Raw genomic sequence first — 24,250 nt, 5'->3', positions numbered from 1 at the left:
TGAGAGATGCAACATTTTATACTTTAAATTTTAGGGTCAATCCATTTAAGGAATAACCCTCCAAAAATTGACATATGTCTCTTTTAACGACGAGCATACGGTATTCTTTAGTAAAAGGCGAAAGAATAATTCACTTTGTGCTCATCGCAAGACTGTGTGATTTGTTGCAGGTCGTGAAAATTCATTTATATAAGAGATCTTCTATGGTTGCTTGTCATTTTTCTACGATGAGGGGTGAAATCTATGGTTGCGAACCAGACATTTCAATGTTGGAATGTGGCCCGGCCCAATACCTGAAGTAAAGATCCTGTGTGAATATTCATGCAGCCTCACAATCTCCGGTATAATAAGAATCAAAACTGCCCTCATGAGCTCTTACACCCTTTGTTACAAACAGCAAGAAACAAAATCTCCTATCGGCTTATCCCATAAAAAAGTTACACCTCTTTTTTCAATTGCTAACTTCGGTGACGGAGTTGTTATAGAGCATATATAGATGTTAAAAAAGATACACATACTGTGTGTAGATAGTGAGAGGAAAAAAATGACATGCAAATAAGTTTCAAACTCGATCAACAAATGACTCGAAAGAACTACATACATGCTTTGCGTCAACCATGAAGCTCATTATTATTATTATTATTATTATTATTATTTCTCAACAACAAAATTCCCGACTGTTGATTTTGTTAATGAACGTTGGATGGAGTTTAAAATTTAGAATTCATGAATTTCTATCGGTATTCGCCGGAATAATTATAACCCCCACAAAAAATGGATCCTGCTCTACTATGAATTCAAAAATTATTTCACTACTACCTTGCGGTCAAGTCCTCTAGAAAAATATTTCAACTTCCTTTTCATTCATCTCATATACATGATCTCTGGCATCGGTGAGTGCAGTCTGCAAGGTAGAAAAATTGATTCAGATTAAAATATACCTTATAATTAGAAGAAAAGAAGATAGGACTGTTAATCGGACCAAATAATTAAAAAGGAGCTTCAGATGGGTTGATTCGGGTTTCTAAAAACCTTGTCTATTGTGTAGGAAATCTAGATAATGAACACAAATTGACCAGAAACTAAATATTAATAGAAGGCAGTTTGAATCTTCCATGGCTTTCTTCTTCTTGGGGACGATGAGGGAACCAGCTATGTGATTCAACTCCGAATATTTGAAGTTGAGCTTGATAGAATAAATGCAAGCCAAATTTTAAGGTACACAGCCAAATTATATTAATTAAGCAAGAGCAGGGCTCTAGCAGCAACTAACTTTAACTGACCAAGCTAAAGCCCAAACACTCAAAAGCTTAATCGGACTTGGCACCACAGGCGCTCAACTTGTAACTAGTGAAGACAAAAAAATTAGGATGAAGGTGACATTACCTGCCCAAATTTTGTAAGAAAATTGTTGGCGAGGTTTAGAGATGTTATCTTCACATCTTCATTAGCCTTGAGTGCTTGAGCAATGGCAAAAGCCCCATCATCCTGCACAGACAAACAATTTGAAAACACTTCAATGGCCATTAATTTGGGGACAAGAAATTATAGACCAAATTTTTGTTTACCCTTATTTCATTGAACGCTAAGTCGAGTGACGTCAAAGTTTCATTCACCACTTTCAAACTGCGGGCTAGGCAAATTGCACCCTGCAAATATTAACAGAGGAAAAGTAAAGCCTAACAGCCGGAATGTCTCTAAGTTCATGAACAGGAGTTACTACATATAGGGACAAACTTCATCTCTGAGGCCATTTCCCCGTAGGTCAAGAATTGATATGGTATTGTTATATTTCAAAGTATCTGCAATGAACTCAGCACCCTTAGTTCCAATCTGCAAGAAATTTCCATGTGCATTGTAAGAAAATAATAATAATTGGATTTATGAGGACTGCATCAATAAATTTACCTGACACCAACCAAGCTTTAAGGATTGTATTTTTCCATGGAACTTAAGAACTTCCAATAAGGTCTTTGCTCCATCTGGTCCAATGGGATTATATGCAATATCCAACTGTGAAGTGATAGAAAGAAAGGGAGGTAGATATGGAGGGAAGCAACGGAATCAGATCATGGTCTCCAAAACTCAAAAAATGCGTATAATATAAAAGGATCAAAATAATGGTCAAGTACTCACTGCTGTAACGACAGCATTATCTTTCAAAACTTGAGCTATGCAACTCACTCCCTTGGCACGTACATTATTTCCCCCCTGTCATCTCAACATGTACTGGCCTTAGAAAAGGCTTGTTGAAGGACCTCTAAGAAGAGTTAGGAAAAGAGCACAACAAAACATTTCAAAGAATATCTCTGTTCTCACCAGGTCTATGTGTGTTATACTCCTGTTTTGCTTCAGAGCATCTGCAATTTTTTCAGCGCCCTAATAAATCATCAAAATATCACTATCAAGAAGTGGAAGTTCCAGCTCACATTTTACTATTTTAGCATATCAAATTTCAAAAATTCAAGCTTATTTACATGTAGAAAAATCTCAGTCAATGATCTCATTCATTTTTCAGACATCCAAATCACAGTTCTGTAGATTTGAGTATGATACCTGGGCCTTCAGAGTGCTTTTGGAATTCAGAAAAACCATACATTTTTGGTGCTTAAATAGTTAAGAAAAACTCTCACAACCACAAAGTGTACATCCTATTTCACAACTATATGAAGCTGTAAATGGCAGCCAAGCACAATAAAACATTGGAAAAGATCAATATGTCATCACCAACATCATTCATGAAAAGATTCAAAATAATACAACAGAAAATTGACAAACAAAAATACCTCGTCGCCTATGTCATTCATGTAAAGATTCAACCATAACAAGATCTTGCTCTTCTTTACATATTCCGCAACGTGAAATGCACCCTTTGCACTAATTGCGTTGTTTCCAACGTCTAAAAGGGAAATTTTTCCTAAATATCATATAGGCATGCCAAATTAGTTGTTGTCGCCATCATCATCAAAGCCTTTGCCCCAGACAATTACGGGGTTGACTAAAGCATGCCAAAATTAATGGAATAATATAAGTGCGAACTTTGAAGACTTAAGATCTGCAAAAAAATTTGTGAAACTAGCAAAGGAAATGAATTCTGGAGTACAAAAACCTTTATGTGAAGATAAACCAGACATTAAAGCACGAACTCCTTCATCACCAATAGAATTCCCATGTAAGTGAAGTTCCTGAACAATAAGTTCGATAAAATCTGACCACTTCTAAAAATAGGAATATAATAAGGCCCAGTTCAAATCCACACATACGTACATCAAATCGAAATGCGTACATAAAAGAAAACAAATTGGACCAAATTCAACAATCTTCACACGAATGAGATCCTTTCATTTCAGAGTTGAAATATGATCGCATAATGAATTATATAATATATATTCTGCGGCTAAGGCAAGTTCTGGGAAAAACAGGGAAAAAAACACATCTAAAATCTCATTTTTGGGAAGAAAAACTGTCAAATCAAATTCACGGCCAACAAGCATAATTCAAGTCCTTAAGAAGGTTTGGACTTTGGAGTAGAGAAAATATTAGACAACAATACTGACTTCTTCAGGGAACCTTGTCAATAGAAAGCCAATGGCTTTAACTCCAAACTTTTAGTTTCAAGGTCGTAGTCCAAATTCCTTTGGATATTTGAGATGAATCTATGGGATGAGGAAGGACAGTTCCTGTGGTAAACTGCCGTACCGGTGTTAGGTATGCATGACATGGGTATTGGTATGATACCCAGACTCTTCACTTTACCTTGCCTTCCTCTATGGCAGCTTAAATTTGAAGAGTTGGACACACGGATATGTACACATACCCGACACTCGTACCCAAGTTCAGGTATAATAAAGTCATAAAAGGGAACATGTAGAAGGTACATCAGTAACTACTTTACAATTTGGTTGTCAATGGATAGGATTCAGACCAGGACCTGGGAACATTACCTTGGATCTTTTCTTTCCTTTCTTTTTTTTGAGGATAAGTTATGAGGAGGTTCTATTCTTTCTTTCTTTTTTCAGGGAGGGAAAATCAAACCTTGCACACTGGTGCAACGGTAAGGAGTTGGCTACCAAATTTCCTTGGATCTGATTGTAATCCTACCCTGTTTAGTCTAATAGGGCCAGATCCAACTAACCTAACCCAAAGAATTTCTTTCAGCTCATTCCTATGTCAGTAATGTGGCTGATTTGGAAAGAAAGGAACAACAGAATTTTCTAAAACAAGGATTCCTCCCTAGACTTTTTTTTTTTTGTTAACTGGTTTGATTGCCTTAAGTTCTGGAGTCTGTATTTCCCTAGAAATGTTTTTGATCTTATTAATTGCTCGTCCTCGTTGTAGTTGTGGGTTGCGCCCCTTCGGTGCTTGAATAAAATTTTTCTATTCAAAAAAAGAAAAATTGGATATGGAGTAGGATATACCATAATCGCGTTGTTAAGAAACCAATTCAACAATTCCTTGGATAAAATATATGCACATATTGTATAATCAATAAATTTTTAATACGTGTATAATAGTCTATACGAAAACGAGTGTATGTGCGAGGGTGGGTGTGTGCATGTATGTGTACAAAAGGGTACATATAAGAAAATGTCATTATGCCAATTGAATCAAAATAGTATAAGAGAAATTTTAATAGGGAGCTTGAGTCTACCCAAATCCACACATTTACACAGTTACTTCACGAAGCTTGTCATATAACAAATAGGCAAAACTGCCAACTCTTCCCATTGAGAAGCAGGGGGTTAAAGCATAAAAGAATGTTAATAAATGTGCTCTCCAAATACTGAAATGTAAATAAATGCAGCATGTACCCGCAAAGATTTGTTCGCTTCTAGTCCTTTAGCCAAAGCATTAGCCCCCAGTGCACCGCCGTAATTGCCACTAAAAAGTAAAAGATGGCAGCAGAATTTCCAAAATTAAACACTTGAAAATGCACAACTAGAATATTTAGCCCTTGTAACTATTTGCAAGCAAAATATATAAATCTACCACGCAAGTAGAATCTGCGATTTTGACCTTAATCTTAAAAAAAACGTGTTCAAAAAGCAATAACTTCTACATACTTGAGATGTAGGCTCCGAACGGACTTATTTTCAAAAAGTGCTTCAGCAAGGCTTGTAAATCCCTATTTCCATTTCAAGAGATAAAACATTAAAACAGTGGAGCGTGAAACTTTAACTACATTACTGTGGTAAAATGAGTGAGTGATGAGGTAGTGGCATACAGAATAGTCAATCATATTATTGTTAAGTTCAATAGCTCGCAAGTTTGAATTTTTCTTCAACAATTCTGCAATAGCCTTTGCACCCTGCACAAGAAAGGTAAGTGACTTGAAGAGATTCTTTTTAATTCAGTGACATATTCGACAATGTATCTGGTACACCAAAGTAAAATATTTAATGTGAAGCCACATGAATGAACTTATTGGGCTGCTAGTTTAAAGCTACAAGCAAACTAACCTCATCCCCCAAGTCAGCACTGTTCAACTGGAGCTTTTCAATGCCAGCATTGTTCACCAAAATATCACATAGGCACTGTGAAAATATGCCCATCACACTCTTAAATTTGACTTTGAAAGAACCAGCAGAGATAACTCAATTAAATTTGATCAATAAAACCGGCAGCAATAATCCACACATTCAAGACATGAGCATAAAATAATCGTGGACACCTCCTGGTTCCATAAATATGCTCAAGAGTACAAAGAGCATTGTAGGGGGGACTTAGCCGTCCAAATCACCACAATGGGGGTTACACTCAGTCTGCCTCTTGGAAATTTCTTCGTATCAGCCAAATGTAATACAGTACCAATAAGGATATTGTCCAATGACCCAAAATTCTCAGGTGAAATCTCATTATGAGTCTATCAAGAGAGACAGAGGGTTTGACAATCCAACTCAACCCAGGGTTACATTTACTATCATCAAGTACATCATAACGATAACTTCTGCAGAGAAGCAAGATCAATTATATGAGGTTACATAGGCTTTTTGATCGATGTTAGACCAAACTGCTCCAAACATGATATTTTGGGTCTCAACTTCCTAGAATACCATGAAGTCAGACAACAAGATAGTTATAGTGGTTGCTATTAAGGATTTTCAGACTAAATCTTGAATACAAGGTTCTCCCCACTGTACAGGATGCACTTATATGCCAATACAGGCAATCTGGACAAGGATCCGGATCCCTAAGGAAAATTGGGGCTTCCTTCTGAAAAGTAAAAGTTACTAAAAATAGATTAGAAACACATTGAACAAGCGAGCAATCTCATCATCATCCTGATCAGCCCGTCATCCAGACTTTATCTTAAACAATATGGAGTCAGCTACACTAATGCATAACAAAAAATTAGTTGAAATCAACCAGGTAGATATTCCTTTGCTGTTTGCTCCTATTGATAGCTACATTGAGTCTTGACAAACCCTTTAGATTCCATGTCGTTAATTATCACCTTTCATCCGGTTTCCTTTTCACCATTCTCTTCTCTTTTCCATATCTCCTACTCGAATTTTCTTTATTCTACACAATGATGCACCAAAAAAAATATTTATACTTCTAAAATTTTTGCTCTTCATAGATGTAAAAAGATTTAACAAAATAAGAAGTTTCCACAAACAATATAACTTGAACACGATCACGTCCTAATTCCCCAATCAAGCAATACAAAATTGATATCAAGAATAAAGATAAATATCATGGTAACCATCCTGCGAGATAAGTCAGTTACCATGTTAATAAGCCATGGATGCTGACAACATATCACAACCACAAGAAGAAAATATGGCAATAAACACATTTCAGGTACAAAAGATTCTTGTTAATTAGTATCAATGGATCAACTTCCTTTTTGAGCCATTAATCTAGCTAGGTTAATTAGCACTATATTTTTCCATATATATAACATATTAGAGATGCTATAGTGGACTACTATCAACCTTAGCTCCTTCATCTCCAATAGGGTTTCCCGAGAGATTGAGTGTCTTTAAGACAACATTTGATTGAAGAACTGCATCAAAAGCTTTCATTCCTGCTGCAGTTAACCCATTTGCAGCAAAACTAACTTCTTCTACGGTCTGAAACACAGGAATCCAAATTTCTGAGTGTTATATCAAAGTTTGCATAGATAAAGTACAATCAAAGAAAGAACATTTAAATAAATAGAAAAAATGAAAAGACATTAATGCATGGATTACTAGTATAAAACAGACATATATTGACCTATCCAAAATTCTGACCTGATTGTACCCTAAGCTTTCAGCAAGGAAAAACACACCCTCGTCACCAAGGTTGCGACCTACCAAAATGTTCTTGCAAGGTCAAACCACATTTATGTAAACAAGACTTAAATTTGTGAAAGTAAGAGAAATCAGAACAATAATTTTTCCTGAATCCAACTAACTGCATTTTGGTCAAGAAACTTTCAGAATCACATTGTTAAATTTGATGTTCAGGTTGCACATAATTGAATGGGACCATTCCTCATTGGATGTCAGGATGATGAAGAAAACAATCTTAAGCAGAAGAATATTGAAGATCTTCATAGTCTCATTAACTCATGTATACATAAGGGAATTGCATTTACAAGCATCGAATCATCACAGTGAGCTACATGCACCAGGGTGCTTGTGCCTATTTAACAGCATACCTGACATGTCAACACTAGGGAATGATCTCAGCTCTTTCGCAAACTCATTGAGCGTCTGCTTGGACTCTCGATCAACCTTTGCGGTAAAACCTCGTAGTAAATTTGAGCCTGGGGCAATTGACCAATTGATTCCTTGTGCAGAAGTTTTATTTTTTGCATATGCAGTTCCTAATGGTTTTGGCATTAGAAGTTTCTCCACCAATTTCCACAAAACTGTGAGCTGAAAACATTTGTTAGTATATCGTTGAAAAACATTGTGGGTCAATTTCACTTGCAATAACAGACTTGTGATAAAAAGCAAGGTGTAGCCGAACCAAAATTCCAAGCTGTCTTAATGCATGATGAGTACAAAAACAGACGAACAAATTCCATTCCAAGCAGCATGTTAAAGAATCCAGACTTCATTTCCAAAAAAGACCAACTTTGACCCAAGGGGAAAAAAGAAGAAGGAATCCCAATAGTTGGAGATACAGTTTTTGATCAGCCTTGAAATTATTAATGTAGCTAAGAATGACCATTAACAAGCCAGGAGGCATGCCAACTAATGTTTCCTCGATTATGTCATAGAAAAAAATATTACTAATTAAATGGGGCTTGTTGTCTAAGCAATTATCAAGCTTTACTAATCTTAGTTTGAGCTGTATGTTTGGCCCAAGCCCAGGGAAGTCCATTAAGAAACACAATGTAAATGATAAGTAAAACAACAATGCCTTTTCTGAAAATGTCTTTGAAGTACAGCGGATGCACATAGGTATCGGGTTGTTCTGCCAAAGGGGCCAGTATTCGCTTGAACACTAGCTTCCACTTATTTTCACCAAACTTTCAAATGCCATAAACTTATAAAGCGACTGTCAAACCAGAGTTTACAATAAACTTCCAGAACACCATAATGGTCGCAGCTCAGTGATAAATTCTAAATATGCAACTAACAATGGTTTAATTCCGTTTATTAAATTTAAAACTGCGAAGTCAAATCAATATGATACAAACCAATCAGAGGCGCATAGGAGCCATGCCTGCTGCCATTTGATGTTAGTATCATGATCAATTAAAAAATTCTACTCTCAGACGCTAATTATAGTGCCTCTCAAATCAATCAAATGAATAGATATCGGAAAAGGAAAACACGAACAGTAAATACCATACCGAAAGTAAAGGCCAAGAAAGCACCGGCCGGAGCAACAACCGAGGCAGCTTGCTTAAACGGAGGGTTAGCGAGCGCGTTCTCTCCCTGAGATTGCCGATACACTCTCCTACGACTTGGCGCTCCACCGGCCCTTGAAGAAACCTCCGTCACCAAACTCCTGAATCGTAAGCAGCGTCTCCGAGCCGCTAACGACACCGTATCAGGTAGAAAAGGTAAACCATGGGCACCGCTGCCGAGCAGAAATTCGCTTCGCTGTCCGCACTTTCGCTGGTCGGCTGGAAATGAAACCTGAGGAATAAAGCGATCGTGAGTTCTAAATTTTCAAAGGAATTGAAGAAAAAGATGGAGAGAGAGTCAGTGAATTGCGAGTGAGTCCATAAGTACCGTTGGATAAGTGTAGAGAGAGAGTGTGGGATTGAAGCCCATTAGAGAAGGAGTTAGAAGCGCATATGAGTGTAAGAGTCCTTATCGCGCCTACTGAGATTGCAGAGAAAGAGAGAGGAGGAGTAGCCGAGTATGGGATAGAGCGGCGGGTCTCCAGTGTTTTCTAGACAGAAGGCCGAGGGAAATTAACTATTCTCCGCTCGATTTTCGCTTGGTGGGGCGGAAATTGAATGCAGTTTGTTGTTGGACCCTTAAATCGGGCCAAATGAACACCGCCCAAATTGTAACAAATATGGGCCTAATGTACTGGGCTGCCATTACAATTTACAAACACAAGCAATACTTTGGAATAATAGGCCTACCTTATGAAAGTATATTGAGAGTGCTTAAAAGGCCTTCTTTCAGGCCCAATTGAAAGATATTAATATTAAGCTCAGTCAAAGCCTGGCCCATCAAGGTGTTATAGAAATCCAGGTAACACCACCACTCCAGCACTAGTTATGCTACTCTCTTTTCTCTTTTTTTTATTCAGTTATGGAGCTTTAGAATTTAGTGTCGATCTTGATTCTTCCAAGTAGAAAATTCTATAATTAATGGACGGTAACTTGAGGTATAACCATATTTTCATCTCCCCTTCACAAACATAAGGGACGAGGTAAAAATTGTGTTCTGTTGTCCGGGTGCTATTGCACGGACGAACGGACTATTCTGCTGGCAGGTGATGCCATCTCTAGGCAATTTATGCACCCAGATCAGGTAATTTTTCTTCTTACATGTGTTTGATTGTGAAATTAATAAGAATAAATTAAGTTGAATGGAGTTAAAATGAAATGTCCTACATCAGAAAATTGAGGTAAAACAAAATATTTTATAAATTAAGACTCGATCAACTCCTCTCAATTGTGTAAGGTTCTTTTAAAAATAAAAATCATGCGAGTCTTGAGATTCAAAACCGACAATACTTTAGGTTAGACTTTCTTAGAGTAATCATCGAAATATATGTTTAAGTAATCTATATTTGTTTTCCCTTTCCATCGCTCCAATTGAAAATGATTAATGGTTTCATTTCTAACTAAAATTTGGTTGCAAGCTAAGACCTAATTGAAGATCCAAAGATTTACAAGATTGCTTTGCAGCAGCCTTCACGATCCTAGGCCGTCTGATAATTTCTCCATCCTCTGATCTCCCATCAGTCTGAGTGACCGTGAACACACCTGATTCCGGCCTCTGTGTGCATCGTTTTGACCCATTGACACGAAAATCATGATCAAACTGGCTGAAACTAATCTGTGGAGAATGATCCTCATAGAAAGAGGGATCATAGCAGACAAACCCATTATAATTATTAGTACTAATATGATAAGGCTGAAGATAATGGCTGATGCTAGCCTTCCTTGCTTGAAGTTGCAACCTCTTCTTCTTCATTCTCTCCTTCTTGTGTGCATTCTGGTGACCTCCCAGTGCTTGCGAATTTGCGAACTCCTTCAAACAGTACTGACACTCAAACTTCTTTGTGTCCTCGACGTCGTTCGAAAACTTGTTGTTGTTGTCATCTCTTGTTGATGAATTCACACTTTCATGATCTCCTTCACTGGTGTTTTTACTTGGGTGATTGAGCTCAAACCCAAATAGTTTAAGCTTCTTTTGATCAACAACACTATAAAAGTAGACATCTTTGTCCATATCACTAGCAATTGATTTTGAATTTTGAAGTTTTTAGAGTAGGAGGAGGAGGAGGAGATGATGATGTTTAATTTTAGGTTTACAAGTAACCTTTTTATAGTAAAGTCATCATGATATGGGTGTTGAGTCCAACAAGCATTGCATCTCAAAACAGGATTAGATTTTAATTCTTAATTTAATCAAGAACATGTAGCATATAAAGTCAACAGAAAATTAATTTAGAAAAGTCAGATATTGGAAATTCCACCTCGTGCAATTTTGGTCAACTTTTTCTTTTTAAAAAAGAATTTCCCTTTTATTTTGTGTATATATATAAACCACTTGGTCGTTAAAATCAACATATTTCATGATTCCAGAGGGGATAAATGTTAATTATTATAATAAAAGTAAACAAGTCTCATCCGCACGACGCTTCTGTAGTGAACAAATAAAGACAAATACGATGTACTCAGACCTCAATCCCTCATAATATGCAGAGATGTTGTTTCCAACAATTCAACCTATAACCTCTAAACTACACTCATGTAACTCTATCAATTCGTCACATACTCGATTGTTACGGTAGGTTAATTACTATAGTATTAACTTAATTAATTAATTAACAAAAGTCAAAGAAAGCTGGAGATGCAATCTCCTGGAAGGAATTCAGGCTCTCTCTAACAAATCTCCCACTATACGTTAAAAGCATATCTAACATTTAATTATTATCTTAATGAAATAATTAGCCAACTAATTAATTGACAAGTCAGTGGATTCATGCATTGTCCGAACTATTAAAAACATATATAACATATGAAAGTTTTTATTAAACATTTTATGTAGCTGGTTGGGTGCCAAGTCCAATCCACTATAGTCTCCAATAATGTACATAAAAAAAGACGAGATCTGTAGACAATGTGACTATTCAACACTTGAAGAAGCTTCTCGCTACTAATCTTCTCCGCCCACAACAACTGATATTAAAAAAATAATGATTTCAATATGTACCTATCTTGACCATATATACATATGTACATATATATATATCAACAATATTGTCGACTTTAGGTTATCCAATTCTCGTGGATACATCGGGTCCGTACAACTGTGTCTTTTTAGGAGGTCACCCATCTCAATAATTTTATCGCAGAAGCATGTTTAACTAGAAAGTTACTATGAGATATTCTTCCCTATAAAATGTATTATTGATGGTTAGGAACTAAAATCATCTATATATGTTAACATATATACGTATATATATGTTTTGGAAAAGCTAGCTATTAGAATAATAATTAAAGGGAGAGAGTAATTGCTAAGCTAATTAATTAATCAAAGGAATATTTGTTTATTAAGATTAAGTGGGTAATGATGTAAGCATATATTCTAATAAGGGTTGAGATCTGATCAAATCTTCTTAGAGCAGACAAAACCTAAATTTTCTTTTATATCCCAAAAGCATATATGTTTTTCAGGTGAATCAAAGTCTTAAGTTAAATATTAATTATTGTATGAATTATAATCAAAAGCATTTGTGTTAGATTGTGTTTATTATTCCATTTATCTCATCCTAGATCATGTTTTATTGGGCTAGACTTCATCTACCAATAGATGTTACATGTTCAATCAATTCACACTCCTTTTTCTAGTGTATTCAAATTACTTTTGATTTTTAAATTCTTTAACAACTCTTCTTTTCTTTTTTTTTCCTGTTTGTTGAGAATCCGTTGTTAATATCGTTTGGACGTGCACTGGGTAAAACCATCGGATTCAGACCTACCTAATAGTCCACAAATCTCAGATGTCGAACAAGCCATATAAAACTCATGTATCGATGGTCAAAAGAACAAGTTTGTATGATATCGTTCTCGATTAAAAAAAAATATCTCTGAAAGAATTGAACTCCGATGGAAAAATATGATTAGTATATATACTCTAAACCAATTTTAATGACTTAATTTTTGAGAGAACAATTCCAATTAGGCATGCTGTCATGAAGGGTATCCTGAGATGTGGAATCAAATGGGGAAGAAATTGGGATGATATATATGGTGAGTGGGTGGGTGGGTTTGATTGATTTATATTTCATGGAGTGTCACCACCATATCAGCCACCCCGAATCTCCAACACTCATCCAGTTAATTCCAAAGAATTCATAATCATTATAAAAAGCGTCACAAAGAGGATGCCAAGATTGACTCAGGCAACAACCAGATGTTTGAAGTTATATAATTTATAATTTGATTTAGATTACAAGTAGAAAAAAAAAATCATTACTTTATTGGAAGGTATACATGGGTAGAGATTACAAGACCATATAATATTTGCCATACTTTGATGAGCAGTTTTCGAATCCCATTATTTTTTGTCACAGTTAACTCAAATGTCGAGATGAACGCACACGATTTCATATGAATCATGTGCGTGAAAAGAGAATGGAAGTATCCAATTTCAAATGTGGTCATATCAGTATGCTAGTGGGATCAATATGCATAAAAGTATGCAACACATGCCGCATATCAAGCATTCGTGTCTTACTTGAAAACCATTAGGAGGTAGGACAAACAAAAGGAGAAGTGACGAAAGGAAAGCATTATCGGACATTCTTTTCTTATACTTGCAATCAAAATGGTTGAACTAAGAGCAGCATCAGTGTCAGTGTCTGTAGAAGGTGATTGAATTGATTGAGTATGAAAAATACACATTTTTATAAAATACTCATTTTATTGGTGTATGTTCAAGAGTGCTCCAAAAAGTAACACATGTGGGGTATTCTCTATCTACCCACTTTTATCGGCTTTGCATATAGGTACCCTTTTGTTGAAGAACATTCAAGCTTTTCCTAAGAGTATGACACGTCGGTTATTTCGACGTCGTAATACCCACTACTCAAACATTGACTCAAGGCATTTTCTTTACCCTTTCTTACCTCGAAAGATCAGGGACAACTTGTGTCCTTGAACCGATAACTATCTTAATTTCAGCTAACGTAACCTCCTCCTTCTCTCGTGACCAACAAGAGATAGTATAAGAATATTTATTGTTGTCCATCGACTACGCCTTTCAGCCTCATCCTATGGTGTTTCAAAAAAAAAATTATTAGAATATACTCTCTCGTCTTCTCTCTAAAAAAATGGTGGCACGTCAGTTTAGGAATTCTTGATATAAATAAATATATTTTGATGTTGTAGAGATCTATGATATAGATATTAATGGAGTTGTTGAATAAAAATGTTGTAAATTGTCAAAAATCAATTTACAAAATGATATTTGAGTCTAATACGAGTGCTATAAATTGACATTTTAGAGACAAACGAACCCGGCAAGAGGCTGCTTTTTCGCAACTACCCTCCGACCTCAGCACACATCTTTGACATTCGATAGTGCATGCACATATTCTACAACTTGCATAAATACGACGCTTAGATTCCAACGACCTTATATGTCATGATGAAACAAGACAAGGATGTGTGGAGCCATTACACAAGAGAGCAAACAAAACATTGACAATGAATCCTCTACATCTTTTATTACCTCCAGCACATCTCCCCTAACCTCGGAACAAATTAAAAAGAAGCATCCATTATCTATGCACATCAAGAACATCCATGGCCGTTCAGAGATTTGAGTAATAACACAAAACCTGAAAATACTACTATATATATATATATATATGAATATAGAACCTGCAAATACTACAACTGACCAAGTTCGAGAGAGCTATATCTAACAACCCTGTAAAGCAACACTAGTGGGCCAAAATGTTTCAAACAATCAGTTGATTGAACATTCACAACCAGGAACATTCATTTGCAGGTTACCCAGCAGCCAACATTTATAATCAAGTAGCGTCATGCACAAATACCTAATACAAAGTTCTTCGCTGATCTAGTTTTTGTATTAAGGGTTCAAAGCAAACCCAAAGAGCACCACAAAGACGTAACAGTTTACGAATAAAGGGAACATATTCTGCATCTGAAATATTTTGGCCATGATCTTCTGACTAGCTAATATAGTAATTTTTGGTTTAAAACATCCGATGGCCTGTCCATGGTTCAGATACAACTATCAAGAAATGTTTCTTCAAAATGAGGTCCTCCCTAAGAAGAAAACTAATAATCCCCGCATAGAGTAACATATAAGTGTCAAGCGTGTCGCTTTGAACGAGGCAAGAGAGCAAGAAGAATCTTCTTTCTTGGACCCTGCAATTCACATTGTAGTTATTAGAACACAGATCTTTGATGTCAACTGTCGTCAGTAGACAGTAAACATAAATTTGATTTCAACATGATCACACAACTTTAGTTGCATTCATGATGTCAGGACCATAACCATAACATTTCTCAAGCAAAATTCATAAGAATCCAAGGAACAAAATGAGGAAAACAAACACAAGACAATAATTAGATTCTAAAAATGCACGTTGATTTTTCTTTCCAAATGATTAAACTTTATTGACGATGCACCCAGGGGGCACAGCCCATACAAAACAAGCAGAGCCAATTACAAAAAGATGGCTTCCAGCCAGCTTCAATGACTACAAATTTTGCAAACATGTAATCCAGAATTCAGAGTTTGAATTGTCCTTGAACCAACTAAAAGAATTTTCTCTTTCTGAATAATCTATTCTTCCACTCTGCCCAAATCAACCAGGACTAAAAATGTGTGGCTATAACCCAGTCTTTTTTATTGGACATTTATGATTTATCAATTACTGAAATAGCTCAACACTACTCTTTTTCTGGTACCAAATAGCGTACATAAACTATATACACACGAGAGGAAAAAAAAGTTACCATAGGTATTCCCAGCTCTTTGAGATCATTTTCACCCATCTGCTTCAATGCAGACATATCCACCTGTAGGTACATCATATTCATCAGTGGAAACAAAATAAAAGTGAAAAAAGCGGGAAAAACCGACGGTTCCGGCAATCAATTATCGTGTTGTCTAAAAAAAAGTAAAATGTCAGAAACTAATACTGAACTAAGAGACATTATATGAGATTTTTGTACTACTTAGTTCAGTATGTAACTGATTGAGTAGTGAACATTACCAATATTGCATATTAAGAATTCAAAATTACCATCAACCAAAACAACACAACCACTAAAAAAGCCAAACCAAAAGAACATTTAATAATTCATTATAATCAATTAAAACGACAGAACCACTAAAAAGCAAAACCCAACCCCAAAGAAAAAAAAAATCCTAAAAACCTTTCTGCATACCTACAATAATTATTTAACCCATTATTCTTTCTTTTTTCTTTTGCTTTTCCTGTGAGTAAACTCACAAATTCCACATTAACATTCAGTAACAGGAAGGGCCACGTACTGCATGAGTAAAAGACATTGAAAATATTAATTAAGCAACAACACCCATACAAACAGAAAATCAACCAAGTCAATGTCATAATGCGATTATATCATTTTATGAACATATCTACCGGTTTTTAATTTTTAATCCATATATTGGCAGAATGAGAACTTCACATTTCAGAGCCAAGATCACACCAAAATTAGGATTTCAAGAAAATAAGACAGCTGCAGAAGTGCAACAATGTATTGGACCAAATATGCTAGTCCTTTAGGAGTTCTTCAGGCTCTAGCAGATGGGATAAAACTACTTTTTAAAGAGCATCATCTTCCATCTCGGGAAATACTTGTTTATTCACCGTTGGCCAATCACAGCAGTCATATCAATTCTACTAAGCTATTCAGTGATTCCTTTTGGCTATCACCTAGTTTTAGCTGATTTAAGGATTGGTGTTTTTTATGGATTGCCATCTCAAGTATTGTTCCCATCGAACTTCTTATGTCAGGATATAAAACATACTAAATCATGATATTTTTATTGTGAGAATCAATGAAAGCAAGAGTATGTGACATACTTCTTCAGCCTTGAAAAGAATGGCATATTTTCCCAATCCCAGTGAATGTAACAAGCCATCAACAGTGAGTTGTTCAGCAACCTACAAGGTAACAAGAGGGAAGTCAGAATATGCAAGTAAACTAATTAGGTTAAAAACCAGTCAGCACATAGAAAGTCCAATACAATATTCAGCTAGACAAAGTATACAAAGTGGTGGAGAATAAAATCGAAAACTCATTAAGCCCGACCATTGATGGATAGCTTTTCAAAGTTTAACATTATATGCTATTCGCCAAAGGCTGCCAAAAGTCAAGAGAAGGGTATGGATGGTAAGGAAATAGAATCTAAGCACATCACAACATAATTTGGAGAAAACAAGGAGTATAAAATGGTGATTGTTTCAGAATGGAGAAACTCCAAAAGAACGCACGCGAGAGAGAGAGAGAGAGACAGAAATCAGCTCTAGCATTTCCATACAACTCCAAAGAGAGAAGGTTGGAAATGCTTTCCATAGTAGATGGTCCTACTCAGAGGAGCATTTTAGCGATATACTGAAAATTTAATTAAAAGAAAAGAAACCTGAAAAAATCAGAAACTGACTATGAATATGAATGCTGCAGGTTTATGGTTACTCCCATCTGGATTTTAACTTCCGTAATGAAACACCTCAATACCTCATTTTCTGTTTGTTCTTATCATACCTAGAGACATTACACCATCTACGGAACAATAGAAATTTCAAAAGCAACATCAAATCTGTAAGAATATGATTAACAGTTTAACACCACAATATTAATATTACCATAAGCCTAGGATTTACTAATTACTGCATGAAGCACGTTCTCTATACAGTTCTCCAGATGAGCCAAGAAACTAGATAATAAATAAGAAGTTACCCAACTCAAGAAGTTACCACAAAAAAAATGTCTACTTGTAATCTTAAAAGATTTATCAAGCAATAAATTGTCTAATGCACATAACCCAGGCAGCACAAGAACAATACAAAGCAATAATATTTAGGATCATACTTGCATAGTTGCATCAACTCCTATTGGATTCATATCATTTTTTACCACTTCAAGCAACGTTTTTTTTAGGCCTCTCCTATAGTCCTATACAAATTCTACATATGCCTCACAAAATTAATTCAAGTCCTCCTCTCATATTACAGAACCATTCGCCAAACATATGATGCAAAGTTACGGTATCACAAGACCACCGCTCAAATTTAGCACATTCTTGTCAGCATACCAAGACATGCAACTATTCCAACATAAGAAGCAGGTGATCAAATGAAAAGGCGCTCCAATTAGTAAGCTACCACAGACTTAATTATATATATAAAGGCAAGTAGCTTGTACTGTGTATGAACTTTTCTGTACGACACTGCTTGGTGGAGGAAGTTGCCCCATAAGTGGTGCTGCAGGCTTTTGAGATACAGTAGGCATTGTAGGTTTTGTCAAGAAAGGTGAAGAATTCCCTGGCCTTGGAGCATCAATAACATCTTTCCTCGTATATGGAACTGCTCTAACATCATCATATGCCCTGCTTGGTCTTCTCTGTAGGTCTTCCATGCTCCTTGGTGGTGATAGACCTCTAGAAGTACCTACAACTCGATCAGGGGATCTTCGTCGTAAATGATCTAGATTCCAAACGGAGTAAGAGTTCCTAAATGAGTCCATCCGAGACAAATCATCTGCACTTCTTCTGGGAGGGATTCTCCTCATGATACTGGTTTCCCTCGACTCAGGGATTCTCCCCATGATACTGGTTTCCCTCGACTCAGGGATTCTTCCCACGATACTAGTCTCCCTCGACTCGAGGATTCTCCCCATGATACTGGTCTCCCTTGACTCAGGCATGCTCTTCCGCGTATCAAGATTACTCGAAGGACGTTGTGTCCTAGACAGCTTTTCACGAAGGTCAATCCTCTGTTCATCATCATCAGTGTGAGCTCGTCTAAACACATTCTTTTGCATGAGCTTGAAACGGAGGTCATCTTTACCAATGCGTTCTTTGGTAATTCAAAAAAACCAAGGTCAGTTTTTGGCAGATTAGTTTAGAAGAAAGAACAAAAGTTATATTCCACAGCTAGGAGGAAGCTTACCATCCCCACCTTTACCATTCCAACCCGTCAAACTACTATCCCCTCTCTGCCTGCAAACAAATCATTTGTGCAAAGGGATACTAAAAGCTTTTAATTATGTTTTATTTTGGAAAACCCATCATCAAAAACAAAAACAATTTAAATTATCCAACAATCTATAATTTCTTGAAACACAATGCAGTTGCCTCATGTGTAGACAATAGTGTAATCTCCTGGAAAATCGAAATATGAAAGTTGATGCACAAAACAACTTTTTTCCTATTAAAAGCTGCAAATGCAAGTATACAACATCACTCCATCAAGATATCAACAGAAGGATAAACACACCGTTTGTTGCCGACTTTGCTTCCACGAGCCAACGAATCATCCAAATTACTTCCTAGTCTATCTCTTAGGGATCGCTTACTTCCAGCATTGGGCATACAATTAGAATAATCAACATCTGAGACAGCCCTCTTTACCACCTACAACGTATCCATGGGTATCAGTCAATGCACTTAGAGAACAGCAAACTGAGTTCTGAAGACCATTTTAATATAGCACAAACTATATCCTTTCTCTAATTTTCACTAAGAAAAAAGTGTAATAATTCCCCAAACTTGAAAATGAAAGTGGAAGTGGACTCTAGCTAAGCAAAGTTGAGGAAACTCAACAGAAATGAGGATTCTGTTTCATCAAATAAAAAAATTACAACAACAATGCTTAAACATTTTCCTACATTTCTCCGAATCAATCAAAATCCCAACAACTATGTTCGGAAATAATAAATTGCTGTGTTCGGGAAGAAAAAAAAAAACAGACCGTGAAACCTAGATAGGCAACAAATCCAAAACAAAGTCGAGAACAGAGAGACAACAGATACCTGGCCGCTGCGTCCAAGCGTAATCGTTACTCTATCCCTCGAATTTCCCGACATGTTTAGAGCCCAAAAACCTAGATGATAAAACAGTCACTCGAATATCAAATCAAGCTCAACCCTTGAATTGAAAGTCCTTAACTCCTAACTTCATTTCCGGAAAAATTAAAATCGAAATCATTAACAGATTTCGAAGGAAGGGAGAGCTTCGAGTTAGGGTTTTCAAAGAAAGATAGGCTCATAGGCATTCCTTACATTACTTGGGCTCCATTTAGGTTTGGGCTTGGACCCATGTCTGTAAGAGCCAGCGGGTCTTGGCATTTCAAATTACGTTGTAGAGACTAGAGACACTTCTAAAGGCTTTTGTTTTTCCTTTGACAATTCTAAAGGCATGCTTCGTGGTTTTTTTCTTTCTTTTTTTTAATGAGTAAAGGCATGTTTGGTTGTTAAGTGGATATAGGAGAGGAAGAATTGATTATTCTATCTGGGATCAAATCGTATGGATTCAAAAACTCATGAATTTAATTCCTACTCGGAGTAATATCCTTGTGGCCCTTTATTGGGTTTTGACTCAATAACCATGTCATCAGATGTCATAAGAGCAAACTTATATAATATCGTTATTCATTACCCAAAAAAAATGTAACATCTTTTACACCATTAATATGAGCATCAAGATCAATACCGGCCATTGACCTGGAAATATTTCTGATAAATATTTTATTTTGGTATTTTAGGAAATCGATTGTTTGTAAATCAATTAGTATTATTTTTTAGGAGTCTAGTATCTTTTTAAGTATTTGTTTCCTATTAGAATTGTTTAGGGTTTGATTAGGATTTCGTTTAGTTTACTATTTAAGGTTGTAACACTCATTGAGAAAGGGAGTTTTGAGTTGAATAAAAATTAAGAGACAATAGTCTTTTTCCAATTCTTTGGTATTCATTCAAATCAACAAAGTATTGAAGTCTTAAATCTGGTATTCGTGTGTCGAATCAACATATTTAAGTAGACTTGTTCCGGGTATTCATGTGTTGAATCAACAGGTCCAAGTAAGCGTTCTTTCCACCACGCCGCACTGCATCAGTTCGTATCGGAGCTTTGCACGTTCCTAGTCATTCCGCCAAGGAGAAAAGTTGCCGCAAATCAAGCAACTTTGGAGAAGGTGTATGCAAGGGATGATGCATATTTAGTTCAACGAGTCGAACAGTTGGAAGGTCGATTTATGAGAAAGTTGGAGTTATTTGTGCAACGGTTAGAGGCTGCGTTGCATCTACACCAACAAACTCATCACCGAATCTGCAGAAGGCAGACGAGGCCGAATCTGACGAAGTCTTCGCTAACCCTTTTTGGGGACGATGGTGCAAGAGAAAGGAGACAAATCAAAAATCATGATCCAACACGGTGGGATATAGGATTACCAGTCTATGATAATTATTTGGAGATCGAGTAAGGATTGGATGTACCATCAACGCCAATCTTTAATGAAGAGGAACAAGAAGTGATTGGTTTATCCAAGCCCTTTTTGTCGCGGATGAACAAGGTGAGCCAATTTTTGATGTCTATCTAGATGAATCAGATTTTTTGGTACAAGAAGATATTAAAGAAGAATTAATAGAGGATAAATTGGACATCATTCAAGTATTAAATCCCGATAATCTTTTGGTGCCTGTTGAATTCGTTGATTTTGTTATTCCAGAAATAATTGAAAAACCACATGGAGAGAACTTTTTGTTGATGTTGTTTCCAAATTTATTCAATAGTTCAAAGTGGTTTCGTATATTGGGTACAAGGATGGTGATCAAGAAATCAAACGATTTTCTATTACAAGTCTTCAAAACTCGAGGTCGAGTTTTCTCCAACGAAGGGAGAATGATGCAGATGGAAATATTTCTGATAAATATTTTATTTTGGTATTTTAGGAAATCAATTATTTGTAAATCAATTAGTATTATTTTTTATGAGTCTAGTATCTTTTTAAGTATTTGTTTCCTGTTAGAATTGTTTAGGGTTTGATTAGGATTTCGTTTAGTTTACTATTTAAGGTTGTAACACTCATTGAGGAATGGAGTTTTGAGATGAATAAAAATTAAGAGAAAATAGTCTTTTCCAATTCTTTGGTATTCATTCGAATCAACAAAGTATTGAAGTCTTAAATCTGGTATTCGTGTGTCGAATCAACATATTTAAGTAGACTTGTTCCTGATATTCGTGTGTCGAATCAACAGATCCAAGTACGTGTTCCTTCCACCACTCCGCACTGCATCACCTGGTTACTTTCGTCTTTATGTCATATGGTTATTTTGTTTGATTAATTTTTTTTTCCTTTTTTTTGGTTGTCTTGTCTAGTTGTTCTTCTAGTTTTCTAACTCAAATTCATTAAATCGCCAAGGGAATGATGAACAAGCTTCAGTCTCTTAATTGATAGAGATCTTTGTTGTACACACTTTTAAACATAATCAAATAAATCTATGAGTTGAAAATAGTTGGAGTTCAAGTTAATAATTACACAAAATTAAGGTAACATCACACCTTTCTATAGTCTTAGACCTACCTACTAGCATATCTATTGTGTATTATACATACCAAATCCATCAAATTTCTACCTTCTCATATCAAATGAGCAAGCAAATAATCCTTGCATGCACCTAAAACAAGAACTGCCTACAAAAACCCATTTACTAACATGCCTTATTACTCCTCTTCAAGCAAGAGAGAAGGGTTTTAAGAGCCCTTAATCGAATAAAGTTTTTTTTTTTTTTATCAAGGAAGGTGAATGGGGCTTAAACACGGGGTTCGAGATTACATACGACTCAACTCAACAACTGAGCTATTCGGGTTCTTAAGTTCATAGACATCTTTTTGTGTTCTCTATTTATTTTAACTCAAATATAAAAATAAAAAATCACACAGTGGTACTATATATATCATACGTGTGCCTATTTTTGCTGTTGGGCCAGTCACCTAGCTATGTTTTACATGGAGAATAGGAGATAGCCTGGTTGGTTAGGTTGTCTGCTGAGGACCTTGAGGTCCAGGGTTCTATTCTCACCAGGGAGGGGGGTTTGGGATTTGGGTAGTTTTCCATCCGCAGTGATGGCCTTCATACCCCTCGGGCATGGCTTAGAGTGTGTGTGGCCTGTGCGCCTTTAAAAAAAAAAAAAAAAAAGAAGCTATGTTTTACATGCAAACTTTAATTACCCCTCTCCCACTTGGGAAAGATTGTAATTATTTGTGGTTAACAGCTCATGGAATCTTCACAAGATCCAAAGACTCATGCACTAAATGTCTTAAGACTTAAGTCAACCCAAGGAAGCAACGCAATACAAAAACATATATGTATATATGGGCATTGACTCGACGAAATGCGCAATCAAATGTAGAACCCTATGATTACGGATTGTAAAAGAGCTCTCATGCTACCAAACCTCTTTTTTTGGAGAAGAAAATACGAGCTATATGAAAAGGCACACATCTATATGTAAGCCTACTAGTCATTATTTTCTACTGTAGAAGAACATACAAAGATGGAAACATTTATATACTAGCCTCATTTATCTTCGGCGAAAGAGTGCTTGATCAGTGAGATATTACTCACCCTTCGAATCCCCCTGGCCGGCAAACATCTATTTGCGCGAAGCTGATATACTGGAAGGGATGGCTTTGAGGGGGAGAGAGAGCACTGGAAGACTGACTCGTTTAGATAGAGTATCGGAATCACTCCGGGGTTGAAATGTTTTCAGGAATATAGAGGTGGGTACCAAATATATTTTTTCAATCCAATCTGGTTAGCTTTAATTGATTTTGTCCTTAAACAGGGTGACTGTTGGCTAGAATTATAAACGAAAACAATAATAACATGTATGCGCGCATTTAGTTAATATAAGGCATTTGCTTGCCATATATATACATACACTGGCTAGCTATATATAGACGTCATATATATATATATATATATATATATATATATTGCAGAAAGAACCAACTTCTATCAACTAAAATGATTTTATCTTTAAGTGTAAATTAGTAGAAGTAAAGATGTATATACTCATGCACCAGTTATATATATTGAAGCATTGAAAATCATCATCTATAAAACTTTTTTTTTCTTTCTATTTTTGGCTGTTAAAATAACTTTTTGTTTAAGATACTTATGTAAGTCTAGAAGCAATTTTATCTCGGTCTCTATCAATATTTCATCCTTTGCACTTTAGGGTTCAATAAAGATCGCGCGTGTATATACATATAGATAGAAATATGTATATATGCAAGTCTAGATCAAATCCAATCATATTAAACCCTAATTCCAGGGATGTACAAGGAAGACATGATTATGGATCTGGTACTTTGATAGAAATAGAAATTAATCTAATACAACATGCAAACAGATACAGCTAGGATTTATTCAAAAGAGCTCATGATATATACTCAAGAAGAGCATTTATTTCACATACATATAAGTGGGAATTCAGATACCAGGGTCTCTCCTTTGCTGCTTTCAACAACTTGCACCAAAATGGTGTCACAGGCAAACAAACAAGGAAAAGAAGCCATGTATCTCTCTATAACATTTATTT

At 36.0% G+C, this 24,250-nt stretch overlaps 3 protein-coding genes and 1 non-coding gene across 4 annotated transcripts; all 4 read right to left on the bottom strand.

The window, feature by feature from the left end:
• Positions 1-38: 38 nt before the first annotated feature.
• LOC120008294 lies at positions 39-154 on the bottom strand. Its single transcript, XR_005470421.1, has one exon. It is a non-coding gene; the product is annotated as a U5 spliceosomal RNA (small nuclear RNA).
• Positions 155-605: 451 nt separating this feature from the next.
• On the bottom strand, positions 606-9,412 carry LOC120007627 (NLR family CARD domain-containing protein 3). Its single transcript, XM_038857981.1, has 18 exons — positions 9,180-9,412; positions 8,795-9,083; positions 7,649-7,861; positions 7,239-7,297; positions 6,939-7,076; positions 5,460-5,534; positions 5,225-5,308; positions 5,064-5,125; positions 4,812-4,881; positions 3,110-3,185; positions 2,787-2,917; positions 2,320-2,379; positions 2,137-2,211; positions 1,909-2,013; positions 1,738-1,833; positions 1,569-1,649; positions 1,387-1,488; positions 606-904 (listed from the first exon to the last, which is right to left on the bottom strand). The coding sequence occupies exons 1-18, from the start codon at positions 9,219-9,221 to the stop codon at positions 836-838; spliced, it is 1,827 nt and encodes a 608-aa protein (XP_038713909.1). The 5' UTR covers positions 9,222-9,412; the 3' UTR covers positions 606-835.
• Positions 9,413-10,027: 615 nt separating this feature from the next.
• On the bottom strand, positions 10,028-10,946 carry LOC120007628 (zinc finger protein GIS3-like). The gene has a single exon (XM_038857982.1). The coding sequence runs from the start codon at positions 10,860-10,862 to the stop codon at positions 10,248-10,250; it is 615 nt and encodes a 204-aa protein (XP_038713910.1). The 5' UTR covers positions 10,863-10,946; the 3' UTR covers positions 10,028-10,247.
• Positions 10,947-14,590: 3,644 nt separating this feature from the next.
• LOC120007926 lies at positions 14,591-19,970 on the bottom strand. Its single transcript, XM_038858416.1, has 7 exons — positions 19,682-19,970; positions 19,147-19,283; positions 18,820-18,869; positions 18,074-18,726; positions 16,732-16,812; positions 15,635-15,697; positions 14,591-15,040 (listed from the first exon to the last, which is right to left on the bottom strand). Exons 1-7 carry the CDS (start codon positions 19,733-19,735, stop codon positions 14,984-14,986), a joined length of 1,095 nt encoding a protein of 364 aa, XP_038714344.1. The 5' UTR covers positions 19,736-19,970; the 3' UTR covers positions 14,591-14,983.
• Positions 19,971-24,250: the final 4,280 nt, after the last annotated feature.

Source organism: Tripterygium wilfordii, chromosome 10, assembly GCF_013401445.1.
Source record: "Tripterygium wilfordii isolate XIE 37 chromosome 10, ASM1340144v1, whole genome shotgun sequence".
In the NCBI taxonomy this organism is placed as follows: domain Eukaryota; kingdom Viridiplantae; phylum Streptophyta; class Magnoliopsida; order Celastrales; family Celastraceae; genus Tripterygium; species Tripterygium wilfordii.
The sequence above is the reverse complement of the archived record's forward strand: the minus strand, read 5'-3'. Positions and strand labels throughout refer to the sequence as shown.

Bases quoted from the DNA above. Each gene is read 5' to 3' on its own strand.
- LOC120007627 (XM_038857981.1), bottom strand. From the start codon at position 9,221: ATGGGCTTCAATCCCACACTCTCTCTCTACACTTATCCAACG. The intron at 9,084-9,179 runs GTACTTATGGAC...TTTATTCCTCAG, and splicing joins CTCTCTACACTTATCCAACG to GTTTCATTTCCAGCCGACCA. The intron at 1,650-1,737 runs GTTTGTCCCTAT...TAATATTTGCAG, and splicing joins GAAATGGCCTCAGAGATGAA to GGTGCAATTTGCCTAGCCCG.
- LOC120007628 (XM_038857982.1), bottom strand. From the start codon at position 10,862: ATGGACAAAGATGTCTACTTTTATAGTGTTGTTGATCAAAAGAAGCTT.
- LOC120007926 (XM_038858416.1), bottom strand. From the start codon at position 19,735: ATGTCGGGAAATTCGAGGGATAGAGTAACGATTACGCTTGGACGCAGC. The intron at 19,284-19,681 runs GTATCTGTTGTC...GATACGTTGTAG, and splicing joins CGCTTGGACGCAGCGGCCAG to GTGGTAAAGAGGGCTGTCTC. The intron at 15,698-16,731 runs GTATGTCACATA...ATGTACCTACAG, and splicing joins TTCTTTTCAAGGCTGAAGAA to GTGGATATGTCTGCATTGAA.